Source organism: Heliangelus exortis, chromosome 2 (genome assembly GCF_036169615.1).
Source record: "Heliangelus exortis chromosome 2, bHelExo1.hap1, whole genome shotgun sequence".
NCBI lineage: Eukaryota > Metazoa > Chordata > Aves > Apodiformes > Trochilidae > Heliangelus > Heliangelus exortis.
In genome coordinates this window covers 40571955-40590029 of record NC_092423.1, presented here as the reverse complement: position 1 = coordinate 40590029, position 18075 = coordinate 40571955, and the positions used below count along the sequence as shown (strand labels likewise).

At 41.0% G+C, this 18075-nt stretch overlaps 1 protein-coding gene across 1 annotated transcript in view; it reads right to left on the bottom strand.

The window, feature by feature from the left end:
* Positions 1–18075, bottom strand: part of IGF2BP3 (insulin like growth factor 2 mRNA binding protein 3) — a 115311-nt gene that overhangs the window by 73874 nt on the left and 23362 nt on the right. Inside the window, exon 3 of the mRNA XM_071735708.1 lies at positions 16218–16266. Within this exon, the coding sequence (XP_071591809.1) occupies positions 16218–16266 (49 nt within the window). The remainder of the gene's footprint in view (positions 1–16217; positions 16267–18075) is intronic.

The following is an 18075-nucleotide window of genomic DNA, read 5'->3' as shown; positions in this document are numbered from 1 at the left end:
TTATAAATCTACATTCTTCTTTTGCCAAGTTTATGATGTTGAAAAGTAAAGCAGAAGTAATATACACTACCTACAATTAACTTGTTAATCACAACTTGAATGTGATGGTATCACTGTCCTGAAACCTCTTATTAAAATGACCCCTCACTTGATTATAAACTTACCACGGCCTGAATTAAAAACAACACAACTTATGTGGAAATAAGTTGGTACCTTTTCTTTTTTCCCAAGTAGATCACACAAGATAAATAGTTGAGAACTGTTTCTTTCTAAGCACTTCCAAAAGCTTCAAAACCTTCACTTTTACAGATGTAGTGCATCTGTGATGACCCAAAGGAGAAACAACTGACATGCTGCAGAAGTCAGAAGGGTTTTTTAAGGGGTTTCCCCACACATGCATGGAGCTCTCTGGCAAAGAAGTCAGCAGTGCCCACCCTTACACTTTATGCACCAGGTCAATTATTACTCAGTCTCCCATTGAGACTGAAGGGGAACTTCTCCTATTACTTGTAAAACAGAAATTTCCTCTGTCCCAAACCCAACCACTTGAGTTTGCTTCAATGTAAGAAGGCTGAAGAGACCGTATTTTCTACCACCACATGCTCACTAACAAGTAGTCAAAGTGCTGCTGGAACAGCTGCTGATCACTTCTGCTTGCATTTACTTCCACTATAACAAGAAATCCAAAGAGAAAAGGGTTAAAAAAAAAATCAATGCAGCTCAAAGATTTGTCCCTCCACTAGTTACAAGGCCACCTACAATCTGCTAACTCCACAAAGATGGTCTCTTCCTTATTTTATTGCATCAGTACAGAAAACACCACGCAACTGTATTTCCACACTCCACCGTTCCACAACCTGTACCACTTGCTTCTCTGAAACAGTCAAAATCTGCTGCCTGTCAAAAATTCCATAGTTTAGTTATATGTATGATCCAGTAGTGTTCATATTTTTTGAAAAAACAATTTTAAAGGCCTTAAAATACTGTGCATGCCTGTGGCCACACTAACAGAGCAATGCACGTGCACTTGGTGACCCTTCCTGGTGCAGAGCTGCTGGTGGCCACGGCTTTCAGGACCAGCAGCAGTGATCCACAGCAGGAGGGTACCCCAGACAGTTTGTTGCTTTGCATCAGCAGCCCAGGACAACAATTCCTTCCTTGCAGAATCCTGAAGTCAGCTCCAAGCAGCTTTGCATCAGCAGCCTGGCATTGCCAGAAGGAAATTCTCAAAACCCCAGAACAGGAAAGCACATATGGCCAGACAGACCTGATGAGCTCCCTCCCTAATCCCAAGGCCAGAAGATCTCTTCTGCATTTGTGAAACTCCTACCAACTACTACAACAGCTGGTCTTGCTGCAAGAGAAATACAAAGAAGATATAATGGACTACTTGGACTAGAGCAGTGCTTTTAATACCACAAAGCTCAGAAGCTAATACCACACAGAAGGATTGGGAGCAGTGCAGAGAAGTCAGCACAGTCCAAGGTTATGGGAGGCTGTGGCCCTTCTGTGTTACAGTCTCAACAACCCCCCTGCCTGACTCACCTCTATGAAGATGCATTAATGCACTGTCTGAACTGTGGATAAATTAACAGCACTTTCACAGTGGAAACATGAACAATCCTACAGGTTGGTTCTAGCAAATGAACAGGAACTGTTGACATGCAGGTATACACGATCAAATATTCCTAGTGCAAGACGATTTAAGTCATTCCTATCTTCACTTTCACAACAGACAGCAACTTCCCAGAGGGATGGAGGAGAGGATTGCCTGCTGACTTTAAACAGCAAGGCACAGAGGGCAGGTGGGTCAATGCCTTGCACAATCCAGGGAAGCTGCAAGACCACAGTTTAACAACCTGAAACAAAGCACTGCATAGCTTGTATCTATTCTGTAAAGAAACACACACTTCCGTGCTGAAGCAGGTTAATATATTTCATTAGATAGGCAATGACAGCACTTTGCTAATTCTTCTCTCTGATTCATGAAGACAAGTTACTTTCATAACATACAGCCACACAAAACAATCACCAACATTCTAGAGTTCAAAAGCATCACTGGACACTGTCTTAGACCAGAAATTAAACCATGTAGCAAAGTGGTAGAAGTCACAGGTATTTGTCTCTAACACCAAGTACAAACACCAGACTTTCCTTTTGTTTTTTGCCTCCTTTCAGCTCCTGAGCTGGCAATAGTTCAGGTTGTCTTCTAAAACATTTAGTAGTCCTTCCACCCTCCTCCTAGCCCCCACAATGAATTTCACAGCTAGTGAGCTGTGGACCTCAGAGACCTGAGAGCTAATTTTAGCAGGTATACACAACAGTTAAGAAAAGTTCATACCTGCTATACAGTCATCTGCATATATTCCTAAAGGTTTCTGTAGTCCATCTCTCCAACTCTTTGGAGACCACAGTTGGACAAGTCCCAATCATTAATCTAGCACAAATTCCCTCTGCACGCTTCCCCTACAGTCCCAGACACAAAGTTACTTCAAGTCTTCAGTGTCCCCCACCACACAGTGTTTCTTCTCCTATGTGTGTAAAAAACAGGATGTCACCAGGAACTGGTGCCTCCTGGGTATGAAACCCGAACCTACTGATGGATGACAACACATGCTAATTAATTAATATTAGTAAAAGGCTATGAAGGAAGGAGTAACAAGAAGGTTCCCTGTAAAGATGCACTCAAGTACTTAAATTATTCCAGCTTGTGATAATAATCTAAACCAGTAACTATTCAGGGTACAACAGCCAATACCCACAAATCAAAGTTAAGGATAGTAAGCTGATACCATGCTGCCTTTGTGGCATCAAAAAAAGGGTCCTGTAGCTGGAATGTTAACGGGGCTCCAGTGTAAGCTGACATGAATGGCTCCTGTAGATTTCCACACATTTGGATAGAGAAGCAGTTACTAGAAAACAGTATGCCAAGAAAAGGAAAGGTGTGCTGAGAAGGTAGCATATGAAAGCCTGCTGAACCTACACAAGATACAAGCACACACCAACATCAACAGCAGATTGTCAACTACAACATCCAAAAGAACAACAGTTGCTATATGTAGTCAAATGAAGGCTACAGATTTATTAATACATCCAATGCAACAAAGCACTGAGGAACATCTACCTAGAAGCCACTGGCACATCACTATAACCCTTCACTTCAGCATCCATGGTTGAGGTTGGCCTCCTGGTTGCTGCCCACCTTGGGTAACAGAGTTCAGTAAGGGAACTGTGTGTGCAAGTGAAAATGTTGCATGAATAGCAATCTACAACTCGCATAACAGCCTGATATTATTACTAAGAGCAACAAAAAAAATCCCAACACCCAATAAAAGGTGTCCCAAGAAATGTTGATTTAGATTAGTTTCTTACACATGCATTCAAACCCCTATCAGGCTCTATAACAAGGCAGCTGTTTGCAAGGATAGTTTTAGTATATCTATCCTCCCCCAAAGTTAATGGTGGGCTACAGTTTTCAGAGTGATTTCCTGTTTGCATTATATGCTAAAAAATCTTGCTCATTCCCTCCACTAAAAGGCATATGCTTGGAAGTGGTTTTGATGGCTTTTAGTCACATCCCCCCTTTTGATTGCCACAACATCCAAAGCATCTGAAAATAAGGGAGCTATTTCAAGTTACATTCCCTTCCTTCCCTGCCCACATGTACTTGGCAGGACATAGGATCAGAGAGATCAGAGGGAGCTTCAGAATAACACAAAAAATTTTAAAAAGCAGAACTTCAACAGAACCTCATCTTCCTTCCCCATGATCTGCAGCTTTCAGCTCAGTTGGCATTCATCTAAATCTTAAAGATCTCCTACCTACTCTTCATTTCTACACTGCTGCTTTCCAAGACCTCAACCCAGCAGCCAGTACCCAACACATTGTGGCATCTCTTGCCTCTCCCATATACCTGTGGCATTTCCCCTTACTTCTTACAATGGTTTCACTGCCTTAGTCATGTGTCTCCCTCTTTCTGCAGGAGATTCTGCAGCTGAGCTCATGTGGTTCTTTTTCCCCACTCATCCAAAAAATAACTCAAGACTTTTCTGTAGCACCAGGTGAAAGCAAGAAGGAGCTGAGATGAGACAGAGATGGAGCCTCAGTTGCAGAGGGCCAAGTTCAGGACTGCAACCAAAACAGTCTCAGTGGCAGGGCAATGAAGCAGTGTGCTTGTACAAGGAGCAATGAAGTAGAAGGTCTGTAGCAGTAGCAGCACCAAAACCTTTGCAACCATCTCATCAGAGAAGTAACCCGAGAGTCATTTTCTAGTTCTCTAATGAACAAGACAAAAACACCTCCCACAACTAAGCACAAGTGTGAGGAGAGATGTGCTGCCTGCCCACCACTGCTTTGGGCAATCAGCAGGGCTGGAACGAGTCAGTCCCTTGGAAATCAGCACATTTTGTTTCCCTCTATCCACACAAGAGCCAGTTGCATAAAGTGAGGTCAACATGTGGTACGCATATGATTCAAATGTAACATTTCCTGGCAACCAGCAGCAATCCCAGAGGAGGATCTGCACTACTGATAATATCAATTTTTCCCATGGGTGTAAAAAAAAAAAAAAAGATAGGTCTGCTGATCTCTTGAGACACAAGCAGCAAAGCCCATTCCACTGATTAGCTTTCCACCAGTTTCGTTGGAGTTTTGGGTGGTTGTGCTTGGGTTATCTTTGGTGAGGAGTTTTTGTTTTGTTATGTTTGTTTTTAAGAAAATTAGCAAAAGGGAAGAAAACCCAAGACATACTTAGGACATTAGCTAACTTCATAAAGTGGAATTACCTAAAATGAATGACAACTGTGTGCAGATTCAATCCTTCAGCTCCAAATTAATTCATAGAATTGTCTAAGAATGGGACAAAGATAACCAAAGGACAGGGAACAGCTTCCACACACAAACAACTAAACAAGGTATGGGTCTTCATCCTGGAAAAGAAACCCCTGAGGAATAAAAATGATCAATAAGAAAGGTAGAGGGGAAGGAAAAGTCCATGGATCTACTACTGTTCACTGTTCCCTCCAATATGGGAGCTGGGAGGCAGGTGGAAGTTCAAAGCACGTGAGGTAGAATGGCTCTTTCTGCAACATGCCCTAAAACCATGCAACTCTCTTCACTGCAGCACCTTGTGTGGATGTGTTTGCCTTGGTTGAAGAACACATTCACAGAAGCTCTGGATTAATTTAACAAATAGAAATGCATCATTTCTGGGTCAGTAGGTTACAGGGCTGCAAAACACTGAAAGCCAAGTGGTGATTCTGGTGAGCTACTCTACATCCTTACCCTTGTTTTTGTACCCCTCCCAAAGCCCAGCAAAAGTGGGCTACAGGACTACACATAAACCTACTCTCAGCCCATTTTTCCTGGTTTTATTTTCTTTATGCACAAATTAAGTGGATTCAGAAAGGCCATAAAGTTAACATTTTTCTATTGATTTGGCTACCATGAACAAGAGCTCAGAATATTTTCCCTGTTACTGCCTGAGGAATGAGTTTGTGTGTGCATTTCCTTCAACTCTTTTCCAATTATACTACTGGTAAGGTTGAAGACACAGTCCCTGTTAGTGACACCATCTTTCAATGCAAGTATCTGAGATTAGTTCAGAACCTCTCCAAGAGCCAGAGAAGAGTAACTAGTTTCTTAATCACATTAATTTTACAACACTTGGAAGGCATCTCTCTCTATAAAAACATATAGCTTTACTAACAGCTTCATACCTGCCAACATAAAAAGGTACTGACATCTCATTTCAACAGGAATTTTTGGGTTACAGTCCCAGCATCCAAAACCAGCACTTCCACAAAAGACCTGACATCAGCAAGAACTACTGATTCCTCACTTCACATAAACGCTAAAGTGAACAAGATTTAATATATATCAGAAAGAATGAACAATTAATTAGGAGACACTAAGTTTACATGCAAAAGACAGAAAAGTTAACTTCAATTGCTTTGACAGAAATAACTACATTTTTCCTATCCAAAAAAAGTATGTTCTTTCCCGGGTGAAAAACATACTTCAGGCTGTTCATTGCAACTCGCAAAAGTGAGGTTGCTTTCAAAATGATAAGTTTTCAGGAGCTATAATTTTCACCAAGTAGCCCTTTGGTGCTTTGTTTTTCATGGTGTCAGAATACCAGTGAGAAAAGAGACAAAGTGATTACATGTGTAATGAAGAGAGCAGCAGTGTGCTGGTGCAGCTTATACCCTGGCTGTTTCACTTAAGGGAGGCTTGAACAATGGGTTAATGTATCATTGTGTCTAAGGATATTTAGCCAGCAATGGCACGTATATTAAGTTCTATCTGCAGAGATGCCACACCATTCCCAAATACCATTGCCCTCCTAGGCATGCAGGTGGCAGACTTGCAGAGATTGCCCATACCAGCCCAATTTCCAGTAATAATGCTATGATGAATACCAGTTGGGCTCAGAGGACCACCTGCCCAGACTCTACTTGAAGGCCAGTGACAACTTCTTTGTCCCAGGGCCTGTCCTTCTTAACATCACTGCCAGTGACCTGGAGGAGGTGCTGCAGCACATCTTCAAGTTTGGGGACAAAACCAAGGAAGGGAACACTCAACCAGAGGGCAAGGTTACCACCCAGAGGCACCCAAGCAGGGTGGAGCAATTAGCCAACAGCAGCCCGATGAAGTTTAACAAGGACAAACGCAAAGTCCTCCACCAAGGAAGGAATAATCCTCTACACATCAGTACACAGTAAGGACCACCTGGCTGGAGAGCAGCTCTACTGAAAAGACCACGTGGGATATTGGTGGACAGCAAGCTGAACACAAACCAGGTCTGCATCCTAGCATCAAAGAAGGCCAACAACAACCTGATATGTTTAACAGGAGTACAATCAGTGGATAGAGGAAAGTTAATGAATGCTGAATAAAAGGGGATATTCACATGTAGATACTGCATCCAGTTTTGGAACCTCCTCCAAGACGTTGAGATGCCAGAGTGTGTTCAATGAAGGGCCACTGGTGGCTGAAGTATCCCTCTAGTGAGAGCAGGCAGAGGGAATTAGGCTTGCTGAACCCAGAATAAACAGCTTTGAGGGGTCTATAGCAGCAGCCTGGCCCAGAGGTCATTGAGAAGATAGAGACAGGCTCTTCCCATAGGTGTAGAGCGGGAGAACAAGAGACAACAGTCTTAATGTGAAAAAACAGATGTACTCACCAAGTACAAGGAAAGCAATTCTCACTAATAAATTCAATAATCCATAGAACTGGACACTCAGAGAGGCTATACAAACTGCATTCCTAGAAGTTTCCAAGACTGAACAAAACTTGATGCAATGTGGTTTTAATTCAATAGACCTTGCTTTGAGCAGAAAGTTGGACTGTAGACCTCCTGAGTTCCCTTCCAACCTGAATGGTTTTGCAGTTCTATGAAAGTACAAGTCACAACACTGGATAAAGGGGTTGCACCATGATCAAAGTGACTCCTTGAGTAAAAATTTTACCTAAGGGGTGCAAGACTTCAGCAACTTAGCCCTTGAACAAAAGTCTTCACAGACACCTTTCTAGAATTGCAAATAAAGAGTAAAATTGGTGGCTGGTTTCCCAAGAATTGTTTTGATCCAAGCAAGCTTTGTGCATCTTAAGATTTCTCAAGTCACTGTTAGTGACAGGGTAAACAAGTAACCATATTATTCTAGGCTTGTGAGCAACACATTGTTCTAACAGTGCCAAGCAATCCCATGGTAGCAATGCAAAAATTCTTGCACACTAACAGCTGTTTTAAGTATTAGAATGTTTCTGAAAAGTTAAGGGTTCACAGGTTGCACCTTTCTTTGTGCTAGAAGATCAAAAACTATCCACAAGAACAGATTTTTTTTTCTCATCTCAGTCACAGGACAACAGAACAAACTTGGATGGGGGGAAAAGTTTGGATCAAACAGTTGCACTGATCAGACAGAAACACTGAGTCATTCCTTTTTTTTTTTATTATTATTAAACCCTTCACTTAGCTATTTTTCCTCGCTGAATGTTGGAAGAAAAATAAGATGTAGGTCCATAAATGCTGTCTCCAAAGACATAAAGCTTCTGCGTGTCTCAGTTGAAATGGCCACATTTAACACTTAGAACTCACTGGTTTCCTGGGCTTTGACATTGGAGCCAAGAGCAGTTCATATTCCAATAGAGAAATTTAGACAACTCACTGAATCACAAAGCTGTGTGACTCAGAGGAGACAACAGATCAAAAGTCTCAGGTCCCAGTGGATGCTTGCTTCTATTCTTTCTCATGTCACCCCCACAGCAGGGCTAACCAACAGCTCACAAACCATGCCCCAAAGTCAGTGCAGCTTACTATTTAGTATATGTAGAGAAGCCAGCAGGTATTCCAGCTTGTTTAGATGCAGGTCAAAAAGCCATGACACTTCAACACCTTCTTCAAAAGTTGCTCAGCCAACCCTCCTGCCTCTGCCATAAGACACAAAGTGGCTACCTGAACAGCCACCCAACACCATGTTTCCTAGAACAGGAGCCAAAAATCTTCCACTTCCTATTCTTTCAGCTTATCACTTTATCCACTTGGAAAAAGAACAACTTTCACTGTGTCGGTCAAGCCAGCTCTTACCTGATGAGTTTTCTGATTTCTTTGAAACAGGGTACTAACATTAAGTCTAGTTCTGGTGGTTGGAAGACCACCTTCTGCATCTTCTAGGAGCTGAGCACAGCAGAGCCCTGACCTCTCCTCTGACTTCTCTAATAATCCTTACTTAAGTTGCTGCAATGCATGTTTTCTAAATAAAAAAGTTCTGGTCATCAACACTATGCTACTTTTAGAAGCCTAGAATTATAATAAAAGAACAGCAAGCGCCTTCAGTGAGGACATCTGGGATATTAACTCTTAAGTAGGGTCAGGCTTTTGATAAAAACATCACTACCAACTACTTTTAATAAGATCCTGATTTAAGTAAAAAAAGGTCACGGTCCAGTTCTCAAAGAAAATTACTTTTCCTATTAGAGTTTTCCCCTTGTTTATAACAACTTTACAGTGATTATCAGCATTGCTGTAGCCAACACACTAGTGAGAAATATGCTCACTGTAGGTTTGTCCAAGGACAGCCACTCCCACACCCTGTATTTTAAACACCTGCAAAAACATTATTACCTCACATATATCTGTAAATATCACCCCCTACAATTAACCCAGGCAATTAATAACCCAGCATAAGCTAGTATATTGTCCTAAATGCACAATTGGGTGGTCTGTCATAGACATGATCCCTTTACTATATCAGATTGCCTCACCTGCTGCTAAGCTCAACTAGACAATGGGAAATATGCTGAGCTGGGGTAAAATAGTTATTTCAGCATTTGGAGCCCAGGTCAGATAGCAGAAAGGAAAGAAGACCATCCTCTCTTTCCCCTTTGGGAGGCAGACCCCCATGCTCCCCTGGGTATAGATCCAAGACCAGGAGGAGGCAGTGCTGCCCAAATTCTCTGCATTGCCCCAGGGGCTGCCTGTATCCTCTCTCCTGTATTTAGGAATCAAAACAAGCATGTGGTAAGCATTCAACCTTTGTTTGATGTGCATAATTCCTGATAAATGTCTCCAGTTTTTCATTATAACAGAATTAACAATCTATGAGGGCTGTGGATCTCTCTTCAGAAGGCTTTTGACACCATCTCGTAAGGTAAACACCCCAAGAGCAGGTGAGACCTTGTGATCACTGCCAGGTAAATCATTACCAGCCTACTGTCAAACACAAGAGCTCTCAGTGTTTGCAGGGACCACCAAATCCAGTGTTGCATCAGGTTTGTGTTTAATTAGACCTGAAGATGGCACAAGGCTGAAGTGGAGTGCAAGCACAGAAACTACTCTGGAGAAGCCTCATAGTACATCACCAGGTGAGAGACTTAAGAACAATCACTTGTCTAGAAATAAGAGCCTTGAGAAGAGACTGAAAGAACAAACTCTCTCCTTAACCCTCCCTAAATAAGTCTTCAAATATGTAAAACAGCTGCAGAGAAGAGACAAACACATTCTCCACCCTCCTGAGTCAGACCAGTAGTAACTGGCAAAAAGTTCTCCAAGTGCCTGATGTAGCACACTGAGGAGGAAACAGAATACAAAGGTCCCTAGCAGAGATTCCCACACTTAGCAGGCAGCAGCAGATAATTTGTGCACGGTTAGCATTCCGTTCTCCTTTTTATAGCTATACATTATTTTTATAGCACTACATTAATTTGGGATTCTTGGAGGAGGCTTGAGGTAAAAGATCATATTTCAATACACTTTAAACCTCTTTACTGTTGATTCATCTTTCTTCTAGAATTCTTGTCATTTCAGCTCAGCTCATTTCTGGATCTCCCCTTTACGTCTTGCTTTATGAGAAATGTGCTATACTCCTAATTTATTTTTAATTGCAATGGTTTCATGTTTTTCTTTTTCCTTTCTTAAAACCCACAGGTTCCACACCTGTCCTCCTCTTCATAACCTTGGTATTCTTGAATAACCTCCATCATAAACAGGAATCATTCAGTAACATTAGTTTCTACACTGCTTCTCTAGATTTAAAAAAAAACTATCAACAAGCAACCTACCCCACATAGCTGTTTTCATAAAAGCAGAAATGCAAGCTACTACAGACCCTCAGGACAAACAGCTATGTGCACTGTAAGATGATTTACTAACATTTACCCACAGTCAGAATCAGTCTCAAGTCTTTTTAAAGAAACTGAAAATTGTCTTACAAAATATGCAGATGGTTGTGATGGCTCAAACCTTTCTTGTGTTGACAGAATCTCAAAGCAGAACCTGCACTCACAATGCAACTCTGACCCAGAAATATTTTTCCATTACTACTGCTGCTTGGAGAATCTAAAACATCACAGCTCTCAGCATCACTATGAGACTTCATTTTGCATTTCCATGAAAATGTGAGGAAAAGCACACCCTATTTAGTAACATGCCTTTCCCTTTGGAAGAGCTAAATCAGACCTCCCTTCCCACACATTTCTGTCCCCAAAAGCAACCTCCAAGTCTCACAGCAAAGCTAGGAATACACATTCACAATGTTTTCCCTGATTCTCTGCTTACTCAACAGGTTCACACTCCCTAGCCTGGGCTTTTAGTCTACCTTTTTTTGTCACAAAGTTCATCAACACTGTATCTGTTTATCTGCTCCACACAAACCAGTAATGAAATGAGCCCACAGAAGATAGGTGGGAACTCTTCAATAAATACCTTCACGCTGAGCCAGCAAGTGCTGTTTCTGGCACCATCTGTGTCCTGAAAGTCTGCTCTCTAGCACTTCGTTCACTAAACATGGAGCAAATTATTTGGAAAGAAAATTTCTGGAAGCATCTTCTACACTGAAGAAACTAGTTTTAAACTGATTTAAAAGAAAGGGGGAAAAAAAAAGTTTTACCTAGCATCTCCTTCTCAGAAGGACTCTACTTGAATCCCCATTTTGTTGAATCAGAAACAAACTCTATGTATTCAAGTTTTTTAAATCCCCACACCTAAACCTCCTCTTGAAAGCATCTTTTTGCCTTGCAAATACACCTCCTTTGCTGAATACTCACAAGCTAAGTACAAGATTACTTGCAGTTACAAATTAGGAGTCATAACAGTACATTACAGTTCAGGAAAGAGAAATAGAGAACTATTTACTTTATTGCAGAGACCATAGAGCCAGAGCACTTGTTTCCAATGAGAAAGAGGGGAGACTGCTATGTGCAGAGAATGGGAAAAGGGGCTGTACCAAAATCCTTCAATTGTCACAAATGTTAGCTTCAATCTGGACTTTGTATTTGATGAATTAAGGAGAAGAAGGGGGGGGGGGGAAGGCGATGAAACCCACCTACTATCACTGAAAAGGATACACTATTTGTCTGAGAGCTTGTGTTACCCAACAGATTTTGTGAGTGAAACCTATTTCTTTAAAAAATAAAATCTAATCATGCACATACCTTTCAAATTACTAAATTGATAAAATAACCTCTAATTTATATGCAAGCAGAATAAAAGGAAGATTATGCATTCCGGAAATTTTGACACTTATGGAACACAGGCACTGTTCCAGAGTCCTAAAACCCAAGCAGTCCAATGAGGAAAGAGGGAAGAAGTGCAAATGACCTCCTGTATGAGTAGAGAACATGAACCTGAATAAGGCCCTACCAGTCACAATTTCAGTTTCAGTCTAAGTCAAGCCCTAAATTTTCTTAGTTTAGACAGAGATGCTGCCTTCTCTTCACCTCCAGTTTCTCCTAGCAGAGCAAGGCATATAAGAATACCCATACCCAAACTCACAGAAACCTGCAGAACCTTGCAAAAAATCTGCTTGTGAAGTTCAAATTAATCACCAGGCAAGTTTTGTACCAACTTAACCTTGAATGCCTTGGAACTACATTAGAATTTTATCTTTTACAGCTGCACTTCAAGAGCTAGCTTTTCAGGATACTATACTGAAACAAAGCCTCAAGGTCGCTAACTCAGCAGACTGCAGCGGGTCATTATCTGCTTTTCTTCTACTGCTTAGCCCTGAATATGGTCTAAAAGGGTTATCTTACCTTTTTTAGTTGTGCCATGATGGTGTGATAAGTACACAGTGAACTCTTACGTTGCTCCCAGAGGAAACAACTAGAAGTCCAATTGCTATGGCTGGTTGTAAGAGTCAGTATTGTGTTCAGTCACTTCAGCCTACGTGAAGGCAAAAATGAGCAGAAATATTTTTCTCCAAAAAGGCAGCCTTAAAGCAAAACGTTAATCTAAATTTGCGTATTTGGATTATGAAAGTCTTGTTAATAACTGCTTATCAGGCTGTGGCCATTTATACCCATTGTTTATTTCACAATCTATATGGGATAACTACCTGTCAAGTGTCCTACCACACGAGTCTGCACGATACTCAGTTTCTTCCCAGAGGAAGCCAAACTTTCCTTAAGTTCAATGTTTTCTCTCATCCATGCAACTAAAGGCATGAGACAAATTTTACTGAATAGGTGCACATGCCTCTTGGAAAGATAAGGAGCTACACTACTGAAACAAGTGGAAGGTTTTCCACGGGAAACTCATTTACTCCAACACTTAATTTTTAGAACCATTTCTCATCTGCATGGACAAAGAATCCATATCAGTGATGGGGCATCTTCCCCCATCAAGTATTGCAAAACTTTCTTGGTCCAAAATAAGCTTCAATTTATTCCCTGAACATTTTTCTTAGTTTGAAAGCCAGGAGGCAATATTATTCTCTAGGATGAGTGGGAGCTACTACCAAACTGCTACATTTCACACTGCAAACACTTCAGCTACACTCCTGTGGGACCAGTATCCTTACCCCTCTTTCCAGACCAGCTTTCTCCACACCCACTGAGCTGCATTTGAGGACGTTATGGATTACTTCCTCGTTATAAGAGAGTTTGTGGGCAATTTATTGTAAGCCAAGGACCATCTCTGTTGGGTTTGTGTGTACAGAGATGCTTGCTGGGTCCCAGTGCCACGTGGCCCAAGACTTACAGGGTCACTGTGTGACACACGGGTAACAAACAGCAGCCTCAAAGCATGAAATGAGAGACCTGAACCTGACTGCTAGGAACACACCTGTAGGCTTCCCATGCAAAATGCCTGTTTGCATACAATCATAGAATGGTTTGGGTTGTAAGGTACCTTCAGTTCCAACCCCCCGTGCCATGGGCAAGAACACCTCCCACCAGACCAGGTTGCTCAAAGCCCCATCCAGCCTGGCCCTTGAGCACTTCCAAGGAAGGGGCATCCACAGTTTCCCTTTGGAAAACTGTTCCACTGCCTTACCACCTGCACAGTAAAGAATTTCTTCCCAATATCTAATCTAAATCTACCCTCGTTCAGCATAGAAGTGTTCCATCATGTCCTATCACTACATTCCCTTGCAAAAAGTCCCTCTCCAGCTTTTGTGTAGTCCCTTCTGGAAGGCTGCTGCGAGGTCTTTATAGAAAGATCAAAATTAAAACATGCTCCATTGATATAACTGTCTTAAGAAAATACTTTTACAGAGCCTTTTGCAAAAAATGAAAGGTAACCTTCCTAATAATGGTTTTTAAAAAATACTTATTAAAAAAAAGTCAAGCAAATTAATCTTTCAATTCTTTTCACATATCCATATGTCACCATAATAAGAAAGCTGTTGCGGGGCACCAAGTGTGTTTTGTATTTCAATATCAAACATGCATGAGAACTGATAGATGAACTAACCTAGAGACCTCTTTCATCAGTGGGTTTTGGTTCAGTTTTATAGATTTCACACCAATTACAAGTCAGTCTTTATTCAAGCAATTAATGAAGAAGTGATGAGGCAAGCAGATTGGCACAGTGGGACTATAAGAAACAATCTGAGTAAAATTGCTTCAGCTGCCACACACACTCCCTCTATGCATAAACTTCTGCTTTCCTTACCAGGCAACTAGTTGCAAGAAAGGTTTTAAGGAACAAACATCCTAAATTTTCTTATAGAACTCTAAGTTTTTGGAAGGGCTTTTAGCACCAAAAAAAGACATCAGTGCCCAATGTAAGCTTGTCATAAGACAATTCCCTGATGAATTTAATCACTGGTTGCTATATTTTGTCACCATCACTCTTCTGAGAATATTAAAAAAAACTTACCTGCTTAGTACAGAAGTGACAGACCACCAGTACTTTCTAAGTGGACAAACCATAATTGACAAGTAGCTCTGACATTGTAAGGGAATGCAAAAGTAGTCTAGAAGTTATTTTGGGGCTTCATTCCTCTAAATTCTGTGCCCAGAGGGTGAGGTCTGTACAAGCAATTGCAGGACATCCAGACAAGGTTGAGATTTTGTTAATAGGGACAATTTTAACTTTTCCTTGGGAACTTTTAAAACTGTTTTAAAGAGGTGGGGCAGAGAGAACATTTGTCTGAGACCACATGTCACCACAGAAACTGCAGATATAGAGAAGGAAATATTTTTTAAAAATCAGGAAGCTGGTGGAAAACAGGGTAGTCATCTGGAACACACACGCAGCAATCACTACATCCGTGTATGGAGCAGCGAGCAGGTTAAACCTCTTTAATGTACTCTTCTCAACAATGCTTTAATCTGTGTTTATTCACAATTTTCTGAATCATATGCCTTTGCTGTGATATTCACTATGCCCATGCAAAATCAGAGTGAAAGTCTGTACCAACAAGTTGTCAAATCAGTCACCCTCAAACTTTTTCTATTACTACTCCAAAAGCTTGACAAGAGGAAAAAAAAAAAAAAAAAAAAAAAAAAAAAGGGGGGGTGGGTGGGACACGACAGTTAAAATTTTCAGATAAAAAAAGTATCAAGTGGATACAGCTCAACTGAGGGGAGGACAAGTTTTGGGAAGTGCAGAGGAAAGACTTACACACCAGGACAGCACACAGCGGGAGGACAGACTGAGGTAATAAGAGGCAACGTGTGCTGATATCTTACTGAAACCCAGTGGCTGACAGACTAGACTGGACAGAGCAATACCTCCTTCCTTCAAAATTAGGAAGCAATTTGGCAGTGCAAGCAAGTAGCTGCATATAGAACATCAAATGCAGACTGCAGACCAAATCTGCTCAGAGAACATCACCAGAGCCTCACCCTCCAATCTCCCTCAGGCAAAAGTATGACTTAACCACTAGTAAAATGTGAAAAAGTTTTTAAAACACATATGAGGTACAAACCCAGTAAAAAGATGGATCCATTCTCACAGTAGCCCCTCTACTGCAAAAATTCTAACACTAGTTGTGGAGTGTAAACAGAAAGTGTACAATATATCAGTGAGCTCCAATAAACATAATAGCACGAGCAAACAATTTGCCATAATTCCACAACTATAGAGGAACAAGGAAAAACATATTAAAAGTAAAAGGATCAACATTAAATTTCTGGGTTTGGCCAAGTATTTAAATACAAACTTGCATTAAGTTTACTGAAATCACACACCAGCAACGTCCAAAACAGACAAGCTTTCAGTCAAAGAGAGAGACTGGATCAGGAAGTCAGCATTCACCAAGGAATCCATTTCAACATTTTTTATGGTTAACTCGGAGAGCAGAAATGAAGGCAGTTATCTGAATTGCTTAGAAGGCCCTATTGTTCCCTCTTCCAAAGAGATTTTTCCCCAGAACAGAATGGGTGGTGTGTGCAAAGCAAGTGAAAGGTGGGGGAAGGGGAAAAGCCTGGTGGATAAAGAGAGAAACAGAAACAGTTTTAAGCAGAGATCAATTTTTAAAGTAACTTCCTACCTCCCACTGCAAGTGAGGCGGGATATTTCTGATCTGAAGCTTCCGACTCCTGTAGATAAATTAAAGAAAATATTTAAAAAAAAAAAACATTAGAAAACATTATTGCAAGACAGCCTATGCATATAGCAGTGCCCATACTTAAGCATCTGTAGTACTACGAGGAGCAAAATCGAATGCACAACTCAAAAAAAAAAAACCCAACAAAAAAACCCAACAGATCACTGGGGGCTGAGTGAGGAGGTTGGGGATAACAGTCAGATCAAAACCATTTCAGATCCTAAGAGCTGTTACAGAAATACAGTTGTTACACACTTGATAGTTGTTACATTTAATACAGTCTCTACTTTTCTTGGAGACTATTTCTATTTCAGGTTTAAGGCCTCTCAGTATCTAACTCTCTCCATTATAAATGGGGTGTGATAATCCCATGTATTTGTACTGGGTTCTGCTGCACACACTTTAAGAATTTTAAATTTTTATATGTTTTTTAATTCATCAAGAACACACTTCAGGATTCTACATCCCTTCAAGGAAGATAATATAAATTTGAATAAATACATTTGCTTTGCTGTTAAACTTTTAATTAGCCTAAAAATTAACTATATCCTAAGATTTATGTAGCTGACATTCCCCATCTCTGATCAGGAGAAGGGAGTAAGAATAAGTAAATTCATTGTATTTGCACCCCAAATTTACATCAGTTTTCGCTTATCTAGGAAACAAAACATCCACTTTGAAGTGCTGCTGCAAAGCCTGGCAGTGTGCTGGCTGCCTTCACAGCCAAGTCTTTTGTCTCCTCCCTTCCCCCAAAGTCAGAGAACAAATAAATGCCAGAGATGCCACAAAACCCTTGGGATTTACAAGAATGTGTAGATTAACACAGTTTCAGCTGGGCTCAGGTAGGGCATGCTGGTGGGGTCAGTCTGGCTCCCCTGGGAAGATCTGGGGAAGGGCGGGGGGACAACACAGAGAGGTCTCACTTAGAAGGTATCAGCTACATTTTGGTTCACCAAAGCAGCTAAAATAAGTGTCTTGTGTTCTAACACCCAGTTCTACTTAGTGCTTTAATTGCTCAGTACTGATCTCTTGACAGAAAAATGCTTCACATTTTAAGGAGTTTTTAGAACAGAAGTTTGTTAAACTTCTACAGGCCACTAAAGTCTTACAACAAAAAAAGTTTGAGATGTTCCTGTCTAGCAATAAAATCGAAAGCTTTCATTTCCCCCCTCAGATCCTTTTAAAATACCCTCCTTTCCATAGCACCACCACCACCACCCACCCACACAGGCCTGCAGTGAATGTTTTGCATCTTGAAATGCTCTTCTCCACAGACTCCGTTTCAGGGTGCAGCCAGAGCTTACAGCACAAAACCACCTTGGCCAGACTTCTCACACCGCTACATCACCCCTAACACTACAAGTACTGTGAGACCAAATGACAAGCATGCTTTCTTCATAAAAGATGAACAGGTCTTGGTTTTGTAGCATTTCATTAGCCAGTTTCAGCATTTGATAATGTAAATAGGCAAGGAAGGGAGAACAAAAACCCAGGCTGCACACAATCCCATTTAAGCTTTCATTTCCAATAAAGCAATCCTCAGGATCTCCTTCACCGTTATAGGAAGGGGAGAAAATCTTCTTGAAGTCTGCAAAGATTTCCTTAAACTGTAATCTCAGCTAGTGATCCTGCTACAAAACAATCACCCTAAAGTAGTGATACACTGCTCTGAAATATTGAAATAACCTCAGCACCTGAAACTGGAATGTTAGTTGGGTCCCTGAAGTAGAACATGAAAGTAGATGTTCATTCTGTATTAAAAATACTGGCAAATTTGAATGCAGAGAAATCCCAAACCACA